Genomic DNA, 17,314 nt, shown 5'->3' with positions numbered 1-17,314 from the left:
CAAAAAGGTAGCCATAATGACCGTGGGACAGAGTACACAGGGGACTAGGGAATAGGAAATAACTTTGAATGAATTCACAAGGGGATATTTGGGATTTTTGGAGGCTAAATTTATATCAGTTCAGATGCTACCCTGGGAAATGTTTTCAAATCTTTATTCCAAATATTGACAGCTGCTAAACGTTTGTGTGATGTCTGTTATAGAAAAACATAGCTAGTGGAAACTAGCTTTAAGCAATTACACCCAGGGAGTGCAGTAGTTACAGTATATATTGCAGAAAACAAGTAGAGCTTTTTAAACTTAAATCTTTATTTAACCATATGTTTACTGAGAACAAATGGTCACTATGAGAATGACTGCACTTACAATAACCTGCAGGTTTATACAGCAGGGCATTTACATTTACATGGCAATCTGAATGACATACTATTCTCAAGGGTACAATGGCTGCATCTGACCGAGGTTAAACCCATGAACTTCCAGTCTGGACATCAGTAGTTTCAGCGAAAACTAAATGCGTCACTCCATCTGGTTGGACAAGGCAGTGCCTAGAGATATGAACTCCTCAGTAAACAGACACTGAGTGCCGGTGGGGAGGACTGTGAGGCCACTTTGACATACAGCACAACAGACTGGATGTAACCCTCCTTCCCTGCTTCCTCACTCTTGCAAAGTTACGTCTCTGCTGATCTGAGCCTGACTATGATCACATTAAAGTTGCATCAGAAATCCTTGTGCAGAGCTGTGTGTCAGTGTACTGGAGAAGTTTGAAAATAAACACTTAGTCTGTAGTGGGTTTTGGAAGAGTGTACTTCATATTTTATGTCACCTTTCCATGCTCCTGTCCTTTTTGTGTCAAATTTGGAAACCCCATAGGGACTGCTTTTCTGATCCCTTTTTTTATCTGAAGCCAAGTCTGATTTTGAGGCAAACGTTGGTAACAAGAAGAGGCTAATTGGTAGTTTGGTAGTCAAATGAATCTAAACTTTTGGCCAACTATTCTTCCTAAAAGACATCAACTACAGTATCTAACTGCAAAACCTGTTCCAGACACCCACCATTCTCTGTATAAAGAAGAAAGGATTTCAACTCCACTATTTCAGTGTCCTCACATTGTCTTGCTGAGGACAAGAAAACATCTACATCAACACAACCCTGTGGTCTGACCCCAAGCTTCTCTCCCTGTCTGTGTCTCATGGAGATCAAGTTGGGGTATGTGAAAAGATGAATTCCTAAAGCAAGCAATTGTATATGGCCAATAAAGTGATCTTATCTCTACTGTAGTTGAGGAGAATATAATTTCCTTGGTTTCTTCTTAATTTGGGAAACTGAAAGAATCAAGGGGATAACAAGGCCAAGTAAAAATTGGTAGTAGACATCAGGAACTCTAACTCTGTGCTACAGTACTGTTCACACAATCACCTTTCTGAGTTGGATAATTCAGGATGTATTCAGGTCAGCTAAAGTAGCTGAATCCAAAACTGAAGAATATAGGAATAGACAGAAGAAAATTCTTGTTCAGGCCCTTTATGGAGATTCAACCATTAACCCTGACTGTCCAAATGAAAGATAATCTGTGTTTGTATTTTTCTGCAACGTGTCAAACTGTTAGTTATTTCTTTTTCTTTAATTTGTACATTCGTTAGAAATGGCTTATGATCTGCAAAAAAATCCCAGCTGTAACATACTGGGCAGGGAGACAAACTAGTGGGAGTCGAGTGGCCAGCTGGAATGCTCACAGGGTGGAGAAACTTCACCTATGATGTTGAGAAATGACTTTTCAGCACCAGTCAGCAGTGCTGTTCATCCATGAAATAAAAGATGGATATTTTCCCTGAATTTCTGGAGGAGCAGTTCTTGGAAACAAAGGAAATGACTCCTTTTTAAAATCTGAATCCCCCGGGCTGTTTTCAATAATGAACAAACCAAATAATTATTGTTATGCAATAATAAGTCTTACTCCCTGCTCTGATTGCTTGTCCAAATGAACTGGTTTACCCTTCACTGCTTTCTGTAGTCATCAATTTCAAGCCTTTTGTCCAACAGAAGTTCCCTCAAGTTAATTTTTGACTTCTGAATATATAGTAAACATGGTTTAAAAAAACAGCTGTATGCGCACTCTTAATTGAACTGCTCTCTACCAATAAATAAACTTTTATCATCAGATAGAATTCTCTTTTGTATTTATAAATAAATGAAAGTATTAAGAAATTGTCCCAACTTTTGTTATCATTATTTGAAAAGATTAACATGATTAATGACTTTATATGGATCATCCAGTCAAAGCATTGTTTCTTTATTAAAATGCTATTAGATTTACTGAACCACACAATAGACCTTCTGTTCTTTATATTTTTTGCCTAATGGCACATGCACTATACAAACGAAATTAATCAAACTGTTAAAAATTCTAATTTTCAGCTACAAAATTAGCCACAGCAATAGATCTCTCATCAAATCCAGTTACAATTATGTGAAAAGCAAGATATTCTCTACAGTACTGATGAAACAAATCTCTGCCTCATGCATTTACTATGTGTACTATTGAATGCAAGGACCTGGATTAGATCATTTATTTTCAGACGGACAAAAAACAGATCAGACATCTTTCCAAAACCATTTCAGCTCAAGGGAACATTTTCTTTTCCATGTTTCTCTTTATACTTTACAGTTACACCCAGAGGAGTACAATCCACCAAAGAGCAAATAATTGCAAAAATAATTTCAGGGAGCAATTTATCAGGGTGAGAAAAAACAATGGCCCTCTTTCAACAGAAAGGGAGAGGACCTGCCTTTGGCATTTGACACTTTTGGCAGGGGATGAGCACAATTGCAAACCTTCAGCAGTAATCGTTAAATTATAATAAAAGTGACTTTTGTTTATTTGAGTAATTAGAGCTTAACTAATTCTCTGTTCACCTTGGCTACACTTTACTTTTAATGGTGATTTGAGTTTACCCCTAGCAGCACAGTAAGGATTTGATTTGGATCCAGTTTTGCTATTTAGTTCTGTGTATGATAGTGATCCAGTTTAGCAATAAAGTAGTCTAGAAACTGAATGTATGTGTCGCTGGCAGCTCTTCAGAGTACCACTGCCTGTAACCCCTTAAACACTACAAGTTGGGAACCTGTGTTTAGAAAGAGAAACTGACAATGTGGGTGCATTAAGAGTTGGAAATGGTGATTCCTGCATTTTCAGCCACAAACATTATTTTACAACTTTTGCTCTGTAACATTCTCCCACCAATGAAGAGGTAAATGGACTGGGGGACATAATAGGAGGCTAGAAATGGTGGTCAGCATATCATACCCTGGTAGGGATTTCATCAGCTATCGGACTCTTGGAAGACCGAGATCTCTAATCATGCTGTACTGTATCTCCTTATCATTGAAAATGTATACTATATACAGTAAGTAAATGTGACCACTTTCCCTGTGGGACAGCTCTAATTCAGAGTGCCGACAGTGATGTACATCACATGGTTAATTAATGAATGTGAAGTAGTCAGCCTCTGTCATTGGGATAATCTCCTTTAGCATACATAAGACATTACTTGTTCAGGTTGTTCCCATTGCTATACTGAAACTGCTATTACTGTGTTAAAAAAAGTAATTAAGTCAAGTATATTTAGTACTGTATATGTTAGTATGGTATGGCCGAAAATAACTATGCCGACATTTTGCAGTGTGGTTTCTGTCATTCGGCGCCAGAGAAGAAGGGAGAGGAGCTTCTGGTCAATGAGTCACTGGAGTACTTTTTTCCTGTCTAGTCTTCTCGCTCCCACAGCCAAAATCAGAATGGCTCATGATTGGTGTGGTGGCTTAGCGTCATACTGAATACACTTCCAAGGTGAAAATACACAGGGTTCATATCTGTGGAGAGCTATGAGGGGAGTCTCTGAGACCAGTGTCCAGTGATGCACTTGGATCAGTTTTGAGTTCTCCGTCTCAGTATCAGGGAGGAGAGACTGTTAGAGGTGACTGTAGTGAAACCGATGTGACCCACTTGAACCACATGCCAATGGTTAAGTGAATAGCCACCTGGAGGTTTCCTAGTTAAAGCGGGGGTTTTTCCACTAGCTCACTCATCATGTTACAGTATTTAACCTCTTGTATATCGTCTCTTGCTCAAAATGACTCCATAGACAACGTTGGGTCACCAGCAACCAAACCATCTAAATGGGCCAATCGATCAGTCTCCCCTGTCATTTGTATGATTACAAGCAGGAATGCTTTTTCTTTTTTAAAAAAAAGGTAGGATCATCAATTATCTTTATCTCAGAGCACTGTGAGGACACTGGAAGAATGAAGAAGGGCAGACAGACTCCTGACCCACACATTCAAGAACTTGTTCGTCATTCATTTTGACTCTGCAAAGCTGTACAGGATGTTCAGCGCTGATAGGAGGAGATGTGTCCCCCCACAAGTTGGAAGGCTCCTGGAAAGTTGCTGGGTTTATAGTTTCACCAGGAGCCATGATGTGAATGTATTCTCTAGTAGTTTGCAGAATAAGTTCAAATCCAGAGTTCCTCTTGCTGGTCCTGGTCAATACTGTGCTGCTGTAAACCTAAAAAAAACAGGTTACTGCTGTAAGATGTGTTTGTGGATCAGTAGGTGGTACTCTTCTCTCCAGACCACAATTTCCAAAAGCAGTACCCCAGTATGTTGACCAGAGACTGCTGTAGTGTTATAGAAATCCAATCGTTACTCCTTATTGCTCCTTAAATTTCACACTTTATCTCATCCTACATTAGTTTCAGTATTTCTTAACCATAAGATTTAAAATTGTATAAATTAAAGTATCCCAGAGTAGAGATGGAATGAAAACTAGGAGACCATTTTGTCTCCTAGTGTATCATTGTAGTGACAGTATTTGGGAGAGACTTCTTCCAACTGTTGGGGTGAAGCATTTGTTAAAGGCCAAAATATTTTGAACTGTTTAATTCTAGGTTTTTGTTTCAGTAGAACACAATTCTAATTCTTGAGAGACAAAGCCCAGTAACTCCTTTCCAATACCTAGCTCTCTGGTTAGGGTTCATTTTGGTCCTATTAGTTAACTTGCCATTGAATTGCTCAAGGTACTGTTTTGACAGAAACAGTCCTTCATCTTTTGTCTGTTGTTGTATATCCCTCTCTCCACAAGGTGTGCTCTCTTTTAACATCTCCACCTGGTGGGATTGAAATTTTGGTATTAGGGGTAGGCCAAGGCGTATACACATAGGCAGCAGAGTTATTGGTCAGAAACTAATTAAAAAAAATACTATCAGGTCAACATTTCAGAGTACCAAAGTTTTATAATTTTATTAATTTATCATTAATTCCGAGTGCCATTACTCTTTTAAACTCTGATGTATGAGCCCCTTCAGAGCATTGTATTGATAGTATGTATACAGTAAGTATGTCACACTTGAATTGTGTGTTTATTGTGATGTATTTTTACATTGTATAGGTGTTGTCTGTGACACAAAAGGAAATTTTCTTCTGTATGAATACAACAAAGCAGACTTTGATTCTGTACTATACTGCCTTCATAGTCTTTTATTATCCATGACAGTAATGTGCTTTTCTGTCCTCAGAATGAGCGCTGCCTGCCCTCCACTGGCAGCCTTGAAGCATTACAAACGTGAAAGTGAAGAACTCTGTAAAGACAATTTGTGAGTCTCCACAGAGAACTACAGTACCACAGCCTTGGGCACTTAACCATTTGCTAGTCTACACTCCGGTACGAAAATATTTGCAAAGAAGTTTATTTCTTTGCATAAAGCATGTCACATTTCTTTAAGTTGCTACAAAGAAATCGTACAAATGAGAGGAAGCCATTGGGTCCACAGGGCTTGTTTTTTAGTCACTGATTTATCTAAGAATCTCATCCTGTCATTTATTAAAGGAAAGCAGGTTATTGGCAGGGCATTGTGTTCCACACCCCCACAACCCCTTGTGCATGTGTACATGTTTCACTTTTGCTTCTGAGGAAGTGCGTATGTTTGACTTTGTGAATGCCTTTGAAGATTTTGGATACTTGAATCAAACACTCCTTGATTCCTCTCTTTTACTCCTCTCTGTTAAAAACTAAAAAGGATCTTTACTCTTAAAGCCCAGGGATGTACTTGATTTTTCTTTTCTGAATTTATTCCAGAGCAGCAATATCTTTCCTGTCTCTGGGTGACCAAAATTGTACACAGTAGTGAGTACATGACCCCTACATTTGTAAAGATCCTACAATCAGGTCTCTCTGGTCAGCTCCTGACAGAACATTTTGCAAATTATTATTTTTGTAGTTTGGATGGCTTTCTTCTCAGATACTGTACATTGCCTATAATAAATATTCTTTCCTTTTGTATTGAGTGGGAGATGTTGAAGGGAATAAAGCACTTGTTTGACAAATCTGATATTCTTGCTTTCATCGATTTTGATTTTTTTTCTGATGAAACCCTGTTCTGATATAAAGTAACTTGTTTGTAATTCATATTGTGTTATCTTAAGGAACATAGATCTTTATATATTTCTATGTGGCATTGTAATGATAGAGAGATAAAACTTTGAATGATCTAATTGTCACAGAACATAACATGGAAAATTCATAGCCCTGTCAGTCTCTATTGGCTTAGGCACAGCATCTCACTGACTGATCTAAAATACAGACTCAGTCCAATGGATATGTTGTCATATTCTTTTAATATTCTTTTTTAAGAAGCAAATGCAAGAAAGTTGCAGGGACAATCAAAGATCATGAAAAGTATTGATTCAGTTTTGACATAATTATGGAGATTATTACAGTCCTTTGTCTTTGTGCATGAATTCTGTTTTTTTACACTGATGGTATTGGACTGCTTCTGTCAGTGTTTTTAGAGGCAGGTGTGCTTAGGCAGTGTTGCAAGACTCTGGGCTCTTTCACCGGGCTTGTACATCTCACTGTCCGTCACCATGGGTAGAAAAGGCATTCCTGAGGCGGCTGAAAGAAAAATTGTTTTAAAGAGCTTGACATTACTGTAGACTTTTTATTTGAGGTGCAGAGGGTCCTTTCAATTGTGAGAACAACTTAGCTATCCATAAAGCAAGTGGTTGTAACACTTTTAGCATGTTTTTTGAACAGGTGCTTGATAATAAATATTTAAATAATGGATGTTGATGTGGAGAAATGGAGGTTTATGGGCAGAATTGTGTTGGAATTGCATGTTTTAACAGTAATCCCATCCCTGCCCACCCTTGTTAGGGGGCTTAGTAGTCTAAGGTGCTGTGTTTGGGTCTTTTCTGGAGGCATTGGTTCAAATCTCACTCCTATCACTCTACTGGTTCAAGATAACTGCAGTGTGGTGTGGTTAGAGCACTAGACTTGTAAATGGAAAAACTTGGTTCAAAACCTAGGAGTACAGATGCTGGACTTCTGACCAAGGTGCGCTTCTCTCTTACTTTCAAATACAGTAAATGAACAGATGAATAAATGGGTATGAATATAAGTTACTCTGGAAAAAAGCGTCAACAAAGTAACTTATATATGTGAAAAAGCCTTTAAAACCAAGACGAGACAGCTTTTTATGCCAAGGGTCATAGTGTGAAATAACCTACCCAGTCATGATACTGATACCCTGACTTCTTTCAGAGCCACTGACAACCAAACAGATTTGATGGACCAAATTGCCTCCTCTCATTTGAATCCACTCTTATAATATTCTTTTTTTTAACCTTGGACACAGGATACATCTTCACAAACACTGTACTTAGTAAGAATATGTTGTACTTACATTGGGAACCTTCGAAGACATTGTAAAAATGACAGAAGGGGCAGTAAAGGCCCTTATTTCTAAATGGAAGACTAGAGTGAATACAAGAAGGTGATGAACTTATTGCCAAGTCTGACAAAAAGACCTGAACAGAACTTACTGGTGGGCACAGGAAGGATGACTGAAGAAAGGTGGCCTGGCAACAGGACATGTGATTCTGCTATGTCAGGAGTCAGCGAGGCCAGAGGCTGGGAGAATGCTAGGATGTCTGTGTTGTCTCCTGCAAAGCAAAAAGAGACTCACCTTCTGGCAAACAGTTTTTAAACACAATGCCTTAAGTGAGACCAAAGAAAGACTTGCTCAAGAGGGATTTTCAAGTTTATTTTATTTCTTTTTAAAAAGGCTTGAACTTTGAAATGTATTTAACTGTACTACCTTCTTTTTGTTAGGACAAACAATATATATTTTTTTTACCTGCAGTAGATTTTTAGTAATCTCTCCTCCAGTTGGTGCTGGACTAGGAGTACAGGCTGTGTTGCCTATGGTCTGTTGAAAGTTTTTTTCACGCAAGGGTTTTTTGACAGTGGGGGAGGTTCTGTTACCCTCTTCCTTACGATTGCTGTTCCCTCAGCCACACAAATTACACCAGCTAAAAACAACGAATCCGCATTTCAGCTCTACTTCTCATCAGTTAGAGTTTGACTGAACCACCGAATAACCCTTTAAGAACAGATTTAAGGAAAAACAATCTCAGAGTACGTTGAAAAATAATCAGATTTGCACGTTTCTGATTGCCTTAGTCCTCGAGAGCTTTTCCCCCACTTAGTGAATACAGTATGTACAGTACCTTCTCCTCCTCTCCCAGTCTGCTCTCCGAGCAGCATCTCCTGCAGTAGGGTGTCCACATGGGCGTCTCCCAAAAGCCGGGCCAGCTGTAGCTGCTCCACCATTTGCCAGGCCACACTCTGGAGAGGGGGCAGCATGAGGAGCAGCTCACCGAACCGTCCGCGCTGTTCGCTTGCTGCTTCTTCTAAGAGGATCTGAGCCTGGAACCTCATCTGCTTCACTGTGTTGCTTGTCTCTATTCCTGGGCATTCTGACAGAGAGACAGCGGGACTTGAATTATAACCTCCGAAGATGTTGGAGACCTTTACAAAAGTGTCAGAGATCTCCGGGCGCCCGTGATAGTTTTGTACACTTTGCTTGACACCCGAGATGGACCTGAGAGACCTCAGGAGAAAATGTTCAATGCTTTTCATTGGCAGTGGACCACTTTACAAGTTATCAAAAGAATCACCTCATGAGAACTTTCCATTAATTCAGTGCTACTGTATAACTGAGTATACAAGCCACCTGTATAGTGCCAGAATATTGTACTACGACACATAGTACTCACAGACTTGTCCTCAGAAACTTAAAACCTGGAGGTTTTAAGACATTCCAAGTGTAGAACAGATAAACTGTTGTTAAAGAGAATTCCTCGTCTAATATATGAAATATCTTTAATGGAGAAGAAAAGCAGTGCCTGACTACCAGGGTCAAAGAAGATGATGGTTTTGAGGCAAGCGAACTCAGCTTCTGTAACCTCCAGCTCTCTCAGGGGCCTGATGAGTTCCTCCAGGATACGGGCCGCCAGCCGGGACACCTCAGGCTCAGGGCCTCCTACCGAGATGATGAAGTCATTTCCTGGAGACGCAAAATCAGAAAGAAGCTTAATACAGTAAATAAGAGCTGTATATTCTAAAGTCAGTAGACTAAGTAAAATTGCTCATTTTATGAAACATGAAAAAGGAAATGGGGGTCCTTCCAAGTGGCTTCTACCAGTGAAAAGTACTCATCCACGCTCATGAACCCCTGTGGCCTCCAGAGCACTTGCAGGAATAAAGTGCTGTAGGTGAGGGAACGTGCTGTGTTGTCTATGACATCCTTATTTCTCTGCATTTAAGAGAATTTGGTTAGTGTTTTAGAAACTAATACTAACATGAATTTCTCCACCGTAGCTACAGAACCATGCTGTTAGCATCCTGACTGTCACCCATCCCAGGAAAGGCCTGTAAAATTCCATGGCCACATCAGCCCACTTCCCTTTATCTTCTTTTCTCCCCTTTGCAGTTTCATGTATTTTTGGGTTTCCTGACATGTCATGAGGGGCCCATCCATCAGCTGGGTGGTACAGTACATTCCCTGCTGACACCACGGCACAGAGTTTGGCTGTACACTTCAAGCAGCGTGATGTTCAGGAAGCAGTTGATGACTGTGTGTATTTCAGCTCTGACAGCTGTGTTTTTATGTTTGTTGTTAATGTACCTAAACACAATCCAAACATGGCCTCTTCTAACTCAGTCAAGTAAGGATATAGGACCTTGATGGGGTGACTGGAGTTTAGCCAGACCTATGCCGCCTCGTATTCTTCCGTATGTTTAGACCAGGAACCTATCCCGGTGACATGGACTTATTTTAAATGAAAAACAGGCCCTGGAAGACGCATTGAATTCCGACACAAGGTCAGCATCCAAAAACCCTGTCTGTTCTTTATGTCTGATGACTTTCCAGATATGACGCAAGTGTGGATTACTGTCCTTGGCAACACAAAGAGGGAAATGAGGCCTCTCTTACCCAGAAGCAGGATGTTATCAAAGGGAAGAGACCGGCGAGCCACCCCCAGGATCAGGTGCTCCGCGGAATGGGCACGTAACAGGGCCACCTGTGCATACCGACTTGAAGTTAGCCAGAAGTATGTAATGACTGCTTTACAGTTACAAAGGTGTGCTCCACTGCACAACACACAGACTCACAAAAACACAGTTAATCTGAAGCATGCATGTGCCGCTACACATTTACAAGAATGAGACGGAGAGATGCCTTGGCAGCCAGACATTATTTACCCTAAAAAAACTCTCAAATCCACCTGTCACATGGTACAGTACATTAAAATAGCCAGGCTTGTACCCTGTCATCCAATGGGAGCCCGCAGAAGGCTGGGATGTGTTTTGCCCACTCCACCAACAGGAGAAGCTGCTGCTTCATGGACTGGCACACGTCCGCAACGCTGGCGATCTTCTTAGTGCTGATGTCCGTGATGTGGAGTGGGTTCAGACATGAGGACTGCAAAATGCACACAAGCCAATCACTCGCCAGCCCGCAGCAAATACCCATGTCTAATTCCCAGTGAGCACAAACACAGTGAAAACAAGCCCCCTTTACAATCAGAAAGCACAACCAGAAAACTTTGTGAGCCTAAAAATACATTAAAGCTATCTGATGGGAGCCCACAAAACCTTCTTAATAGTGGTCAAGCAATTTCTAAATTTCTAGCTACAATCCTGCTAGATTGTATAACAGTATACTTTAAGTTCTAAGTTCTAAATTGTTATAAGTTATAACAGAATAAAACAGTATAAACAAATTAATTTAATAATCAGAAAAATATTTCAGCTCCTATACTACATTCAGTGTACTGTATGATATGAAAATACTACTATTAACACTGCAGAAGCATGTACTGTATGTGCATCATCCCCTGAACCAGAGGATGCAAATGGAAACTAAGGGAAATGCATTTCAACTTGAAAACAGGAGGCCTTTCCTTACACAAAGTCTGGAACAAGGTATCCAGTCATGTTATTGAAGCCACTTCCCTGGCTTCTTTCAAGAAATGTCTGGATGAAATCAGTTAGCTCAGTTAGCTGCTCAAAGACCAAATACATTAGATGGGCCAAATGACCTCCACTCGTTCTAATCTTCTTTATGTTCTTCTGTTCTTTTAAAAACTGTTTTTTTAAGTGGGTTGAATGCAGACTCAAATGTGAAATATAATCTTTAATATGAAAGTTTCCATGGGGTCATGCAGTCAACTATTAGAATGTCCCCCTTTCTAAGAAATTGAAATGGTTGGCAGGATGTACGAATTGTACCCCAGAAAACCCGATAACAGGAAACGTGCCTTTCAGTACAGAAAACCTCCATCTGACAGGCCAAATACCTGCGACGAGTGGAAATCAAACACCTTTTTTCCTTTTAAAATATTTGTGTAGTAAATTAAAAACTGTTGCACTCTTTCTAGAATTTTAGGGAGCTGATTTTACTCCATGAAAAATAGCAGCACCCAAGACTGAGGTGCATGTGAGGACATTTATTGAATGGTTAGGTATGGTAGGATGAGCCTGAACCCACTTGGCTGTAGGATGAGGAGGTCAGGACACCCAAGGAGATAGGGCAGTGGAGCAATACTTGAGACAAAATGAGAAAGAAAGGTTTATTTCTGCTACAATTTTTGGGAACTGATTATGATATAGATACAGCTGGGGTAAATTAGACTGAACTCCGTTTAAATATTTCAAAAAAAGCATGCAGAGACTAGAACAATCTCATTTTGAGTAATTCTGAGCTGGACCCTTGAGTCACCCTACCTGATGGACCTTAGCCTCAGCTTGCACCAGGACACTGAGAGACAGAAGCCCTTCTTCCTCTGCACCTGCTCTGCGGCTGCTGATCCTGTCCCTCTCGTTCTGCACTGCTGAGAGGGAGGTTTAAAGGCACAGTCAAAGAACGCCATCAACATTGGTGACTAGAATACAAGATTCCGTCAGGTACTGCTGGTTACTTTTAGTTCTCTGAGACCTGACTTCTGCATATCTTCAAAAATATGAAATATTGCTTTAACTTAACAAATTAAGATTTAGAAGGACTTTCTAAGACATCTTATGTGCAGGAGAGGGATGAAAGTGGAAAAAAAAACTGCCCTGGGAGCAATTTATGTTTAAGTTCATGATGTACCAAAAAGGTCATGATGTAATAACACATTTTCCTCACTGTAAAATTGTTTAAGGAAGTTTTTGGAATGTTACTCTGGGAACAGGTTGGATTCTGTCCCAAAAAAAGGAGAACATCTCATTTGCCAGTCCTTCCTTGTGTCAGAAAAGAATTTGAATTCCTTGACTTTGATTCAAGGCTCCATGGAGGCAGACGACAGGTTGAGTCCAATCTGAAAACAATTAGTCAGAGAAGCGGCACTCTCTTTGGCTAATCAAATCACTATTAATCAAACCAGTAAAAATGTAATGGAAACTATTTCTCAGTAGTGGAAAATACTGTATAGTTATGGGTCATGTCAGAAACAAGGTATTGCTGTTACAAAGAGCAGAAGCTGCTTTGCATTATATTTTAGTTCAGCTAGGGACCACAGGATCACTGTAAACTGGCAATAAGGTGTCACTATCAGGGTAGGTGGCCTTAATGGCGCTGGGAACTGTTACAATTTTTTTTTCATTTAAAATGCAGGATACCACACTGTATGTCCTTGAATACGGATGTAATAATGTTAATACTATAAATCACAAGAGAAATAGGAATGACATTCCTTGAAACCCTCAGATGTTGTGGATTATTTTCAGAAACAGTTTTGGCACAATTACAATTCATTCGTGGACATTACTTTGCCATTGAGACGCAACAGGACAAATGATATACCCAGTGGCCAAGTAAGGCTGATAAAGGGATGAGGAAGACTAACACCAAATCCATGAACTGGGAATCTGCCAATTCCCATAGATTTTTACAGTACATTTGGGAATTCTTATTTTCCCTTTTATTAGAAACTACATGGATGCTGTTTTGTACAGTTACACGATAATTAGAAAAACAAAAATCTAATAATATAGTGCCTATCTTTCCATAAAACACTGACCCGAAGACTGCAGTGGTTCGTTTAAAAAGCTTATTTTAGAAGCTGCTGTACAAATAAACCATGACTACAGAGAAGAATGCTCAGTCGCTCCCTCACTATATAGTACTTTCATTGGGGCTTTACTTTGACACTCTTATCTGGAGATTTAGCAATTCTGTAATCAAACTAACCTTCAAAAATGTGTTATCAGATTGACGGCACTACCTTGTGTAATTCTTCTGAAGTTATTAACGGTATACCAGATAAAAGGATCATAATGTTAAATACACCATAAATAAATTACCCTTTAAGTTTTATGTCTTATGTCTTTGAATTGTACAGGAAGTAAAAGTTCTTTTACGTTGCAGAAACAACAGTTTTTCACTTTTGTTTTTACGCATTCATGGGTATTTATTAATGCCTTATCTCTTACTGTTTTGCTGATGTAGTCACTGTGCAGGTCACTGACTGCAAGGTCTGAGTTTCCTGTAGCACACGGTACAGATCTGTGCTCACCTTCCCTCCTCATGCCAGCTCTGAAGCACTTGCGGAGGCGGCAGTATCGACACTGGTTCCTCTTGTCTCTATCCACAATGCACTGCCTGCTGAACCTGGGAAAACAGGCATGCTTTGGCATACAGCAGTGAACAAGGCAGGTACCATCACACAACCTGTGTTGCAGCATCATCCGCTTGATTGTGTTCACAAAGCTAATCTGGAAAATTAGCTTCTTGTCTGCTTTGTGGACATTGTTTATTGAACAGATGAAGGTGCTTAAAAGAGTAATGACGCTTTGACTTTCTGTAGATTTTTTAAGCTCCATTCCATCTTCATGAAGTGAGACAGCTACCTGGGCAGTTTAAATCCTGAAAGATTAATAGATCCCACATTAAGTCCCTTTGATTTGCGTACAGCTGCAGCCCTAGTAAACCTTATAGATTTGAACCACAAATGTTCATTGTAAAGCAATCAGACCAAGGATTTGCATTGATTTGTCCAATAGATTTCCATTTGAGCATAATATATGTTTACATTCCCTGCAGGTGTACAAAAGCTCATAGCCAGATGGTATATCTAGTTATTTTTGCACTTGGGGGATTATGTGTATGTCCACAAAATAAAAACAACTAGGATTTTGCATGTTGTGCCTTTTTCAAATAACATAGTAGTATAAATACTAGTATAAAAGATTTCAGTATATACATATATTCTCACGTCCTCACACCTGAAGAAGGCTCCAGGGCCGAAACGTTGTGTTTTCTTCTTTTTTTTTTCAGCATGGAATAAACCTATTACTTGTTCCTTCCGAAGTCCATCCATCAAATATATAGAAGAGAGGCTACTGTTCATGTGAATTTGAAAAAGTGCAAATTTTCTGGATATGCAGATTATATAGGATCCTAAAAATGTAACCAAATTATTTTAAAACAGATCAGAACATATAGTTGTATTAAACACTTTAGATGCATTAATGGGAAATTCACCTACAGCTACAGATGTGCTTTTTGTCCTCTTTCCAGACTAAGCTGCAGGTATGAATGGGGTTACACTTGCCTGCAGGTATGAATGAGATTACATTTAACTTCAGGTATGAATGAAGATACACAAGCCTGCAGGTATGAATGAGGATATGCTAACCTGAATGAGGTTACACTGAGCTGTAGGTATGACTGAAGCTACTGTAAACTGGAACTATAGACGAGGGTACAGTGAGCTACAAGTATGAGTAAGGAGGCACTAACCTGCAGGTGTAGACATGATTCTTTCTGACACTCCTCCTAAAGAAGCCTTTACAGCCATCACAGCTGGCAGCCCCATAGTGCTTCCCCGTAGCACGGTCAGCACAGATAGAGCACAAAAACACATGGCTGTTGGATTCGGGTAACAGCGAGGCGGGTTCTGGCATCAGGAGATCTGCCAATCAAATCACCTGGTTAGCTGCAGTGCAAGACAAGTGCCCGTCTGGACTTAACCAGTATAGTAGGCCAAAAGGAGACACACTTTTGAATCTGACTCATGGTTAGGTGTTTTTTTTTATTATTACAAATTGATGTTAATGAACTAATCACAGCCATTGTGTCTATACAGAGCTGTGATCTCCAGTGTCGTTTGGGACCCATTCCTTTCTAGTTTGACACTTTCCATCATTTCAATTCAGGGGCCAAAAGCTGTGGCCCATAAACTCTAAATTGCATTTTGTTGGTCTGGAATGAGTACATTATTCGAATATGCTGTAGATGGATCAGCAAAAACTTTATTACATGTTTTAAATTCTTTAAGCAGAAACGATGAATTTGAAAAAAAGATGCCAGTGATCAGATTGTAACAATTTTGTGATGCTAGAAGTTAAGGATCAGTTAGTCATAGATCAATTTCATTGAATTCCCAGAATACAATACAGCTGGGAGTACAAGCACAGACCAATGTGTGTTAATCACAAGTAAATGACTTCTTGTTAGTTGATTTAAAGTACAGAAACAAGTCTTCTGGTTCAGCAGGACAAATTATTCTTTTAACGTGGTTTTGACTTTAAGATCATTGTAAATAGTGGGTTTGCAATGTTTACTCAATTTTATCTCTATCCTTTTTACAGTCTGATATTCTTGTATCATATATTAATCCCAATATTACAATGCAATGTAAAAGAGATTAAAGAAAACATACTGTAATATCACGGAATTTTGTTTTTCTGGCGTGAGAAAAACATAGTGCCATGCACTTTAAAATTCCTCAGCTTGTGGGAGCCAAAATAACTGCGATTGTTTCAACACATGTTCTTCTTGGCTGCTTCCCCATACACGTAAAGTGTTTCTGAATAAGGTGCTACTTACAGGAGACTGTAGCTGGGTGTTTGTGCATGTTTGAGTGTTGATGTGCAGGAGTTTGTTTGAGTGTCCGAAAACAACAACGAGGCACATACCGGCTTTCACTGGAAGGATACTCATACTATCAAACTCCAACATCCCGTAAGAGGGCTCAAGGGTCATGGTGTAATCAGCTGTGTCCGCGTCCAGCGCAGTTCTGGACAGTTTCATCACAGCCAGTATTGCCAGACAAGGACCAGACCAGATTAGGCCCAGCTGGTGGTCAAGTTTACTTCCAGCCGAATCGCCCTAATGAGCTGAAGGTCTTCACCTGTACAGTAAGGCACCCTTTTGCCGAGCACACAGGATGCAGTGATCCACATTTCCAGTCATACCATAATGCTGGAAATTTTAAAAATGATGCAGATCCTAGATTGGTAAAAGGTTTTATCTCGGGGGTACAGCAGAAGACCCTCTTATCAATCGCCTTCTTCCTTTCTTTTTATTTCCTCTCGGCACTCCTCGTTTCCCCCTCTCGTCTTTGTTCTTTGCCTTCAACCAGTTTATCTTTTCTTTAAAAAAAAAAAAATGTAGCTTTCCTGCAGACCGTTTGTGATCTCCTGAAGGTCAGCCCTTGCTGTTGAGTGTACTTGTTTTTCGATTTTGCATTAGGAACTATTCAAAATCAGTGTTAGGAAGACTTTGGCCCAGTGTATCAGGATATCAGTCCAGAGAGAAAAACATTCCCATCTTGTGTTGACTAACTTTCTCTTATCTAAACTCCCGTGTACTGACGTGTACTGTATGTAATGGGGGGTCAATAAAATGTCAGGGGGTTTAGCTTGTAAAGATAATATATTTTTATAGCAAAACAGCCTATATAATCATATATAAAAAAACAAAATCTGAAAATAAAAATTAAAGTTTAAAAAGAATAATTCCAATGATTTCTCAGTTTCTGTCTTTGGGCTATGCCCTCTGTTGGAAACCTAAGGTATTGCAATACTATTATAAAAATGAACAGGATGTAGCAGGTATAGCATAAGATCTTATTAGATATTTCAAAATAGATTCTAATTCTATACAGATATAATAAGAGCTAATTTAGATATATTTTTCCTTTT

The 17,314-nt window shown here is 39.5% G+C and overlaps 1 protein-coding gene across 3 annotated transcripts; it reads right to left on the bottom strand.

Annotated features, from left to right (window-relative positions):
- Window positions 1–2,303: 2,303 nt before the first annotated feature.
- On the bottom strand, window positions 2,304–16,966 carry hnf4b (hepatic nuclear factor 4, beta). Of its 3 annotated transcripts, none has more exons than XM_088613815.1 (10): window positions 16,307–16,966; window positions 15,129–15,300; window positions 13,903–13,997; window positions 12,131–12,237; window positions 10,671–10,826; window positions 10,338–10,425; window positions 9,255–9,407; window positions 8,569–8,817; window positions 7,882–8,001; window positions 2,304–4,559 (listed from the first exon to the last, which is right to left on the bottom strand). In XM_088613815.1, the coding sequence occupies exons 1-10, from the start codon at window positions 16,419–16,421 to the stop codon at window positions 4,546–4,548; spliced, it is 1,269 nt and encodes a 422-aa protein (XP_088469941.1). In that variant the 5' UTR covers window positions 16,422–16,966; the 3' UTR covers window positions 2,304–4,545. The 3 variants fall into 3 exon arrangements, with proteins under 3 accessions (XP_088469941.1, XP_088469940.1, XP_088469939.1); XM_088613814.1 differs by lacking the exon at window positions 2,304–4,559 and adding an exon at window positions 6,659–6,952 and having other exon boundaries at window positions 12,131–12,234; window positions 16,307–16,965; XM_088613813.1 differs by lacking the exon at window positions 2,304–4,559 and adding an exon at window positions 6,659–6,952 and having other exon boundaries at window positions 16,307–16,964.
- Between the last annotated feature and the right edge of the window lie 348 nt (window positions 16,967–17,314).

The sequence above is a fragment of the Lepisosteus platostomus genome, chromosome 20, assembly GCF_059453375.1.
Source record: "Lepisosteus platostomus isolate fLepPlt1 chromosome 20, fLepPlt1.hap1, whole genome shotgun sequence".
In the NCBI taxonomy this organism is placed as follows: Eukaryota; Metazoa; Chordata; class Actinopteri; order Semionotiformes; family Lepisosteidae; genus Lepisosteus; species Lepisosteus platostomus.
Note: the sequence above shows the minus strand (reverse complement) of the source record. Positions and strands in the feature narration are given on the sequence as shown.

Bases quoted from the DNA above. Each gene is read 5' to 3' on its own strand.
- hnf4b (XM_088613813.1), bottom strand. From the start codon at position 16,421: ATGAAACTGTCCAGAACTGCGCTGGACGCGGACACAGCTGATTACACC. The intron at 8,002-8,568 runs GTACTGTACATA...TTTGCTTTGCAG, and splicing joins GACTGGGAGAGGAGGAGAAG to GAGACAACACAGACATCCTA. The intron at 6,953-7,881 runs GTAAGTTCTGTT...TTTTTCTTTCAG, and splicing joins CATCCTTCCTGTGCCCACCA to CCGCCTCAGGAATGCCTTTT.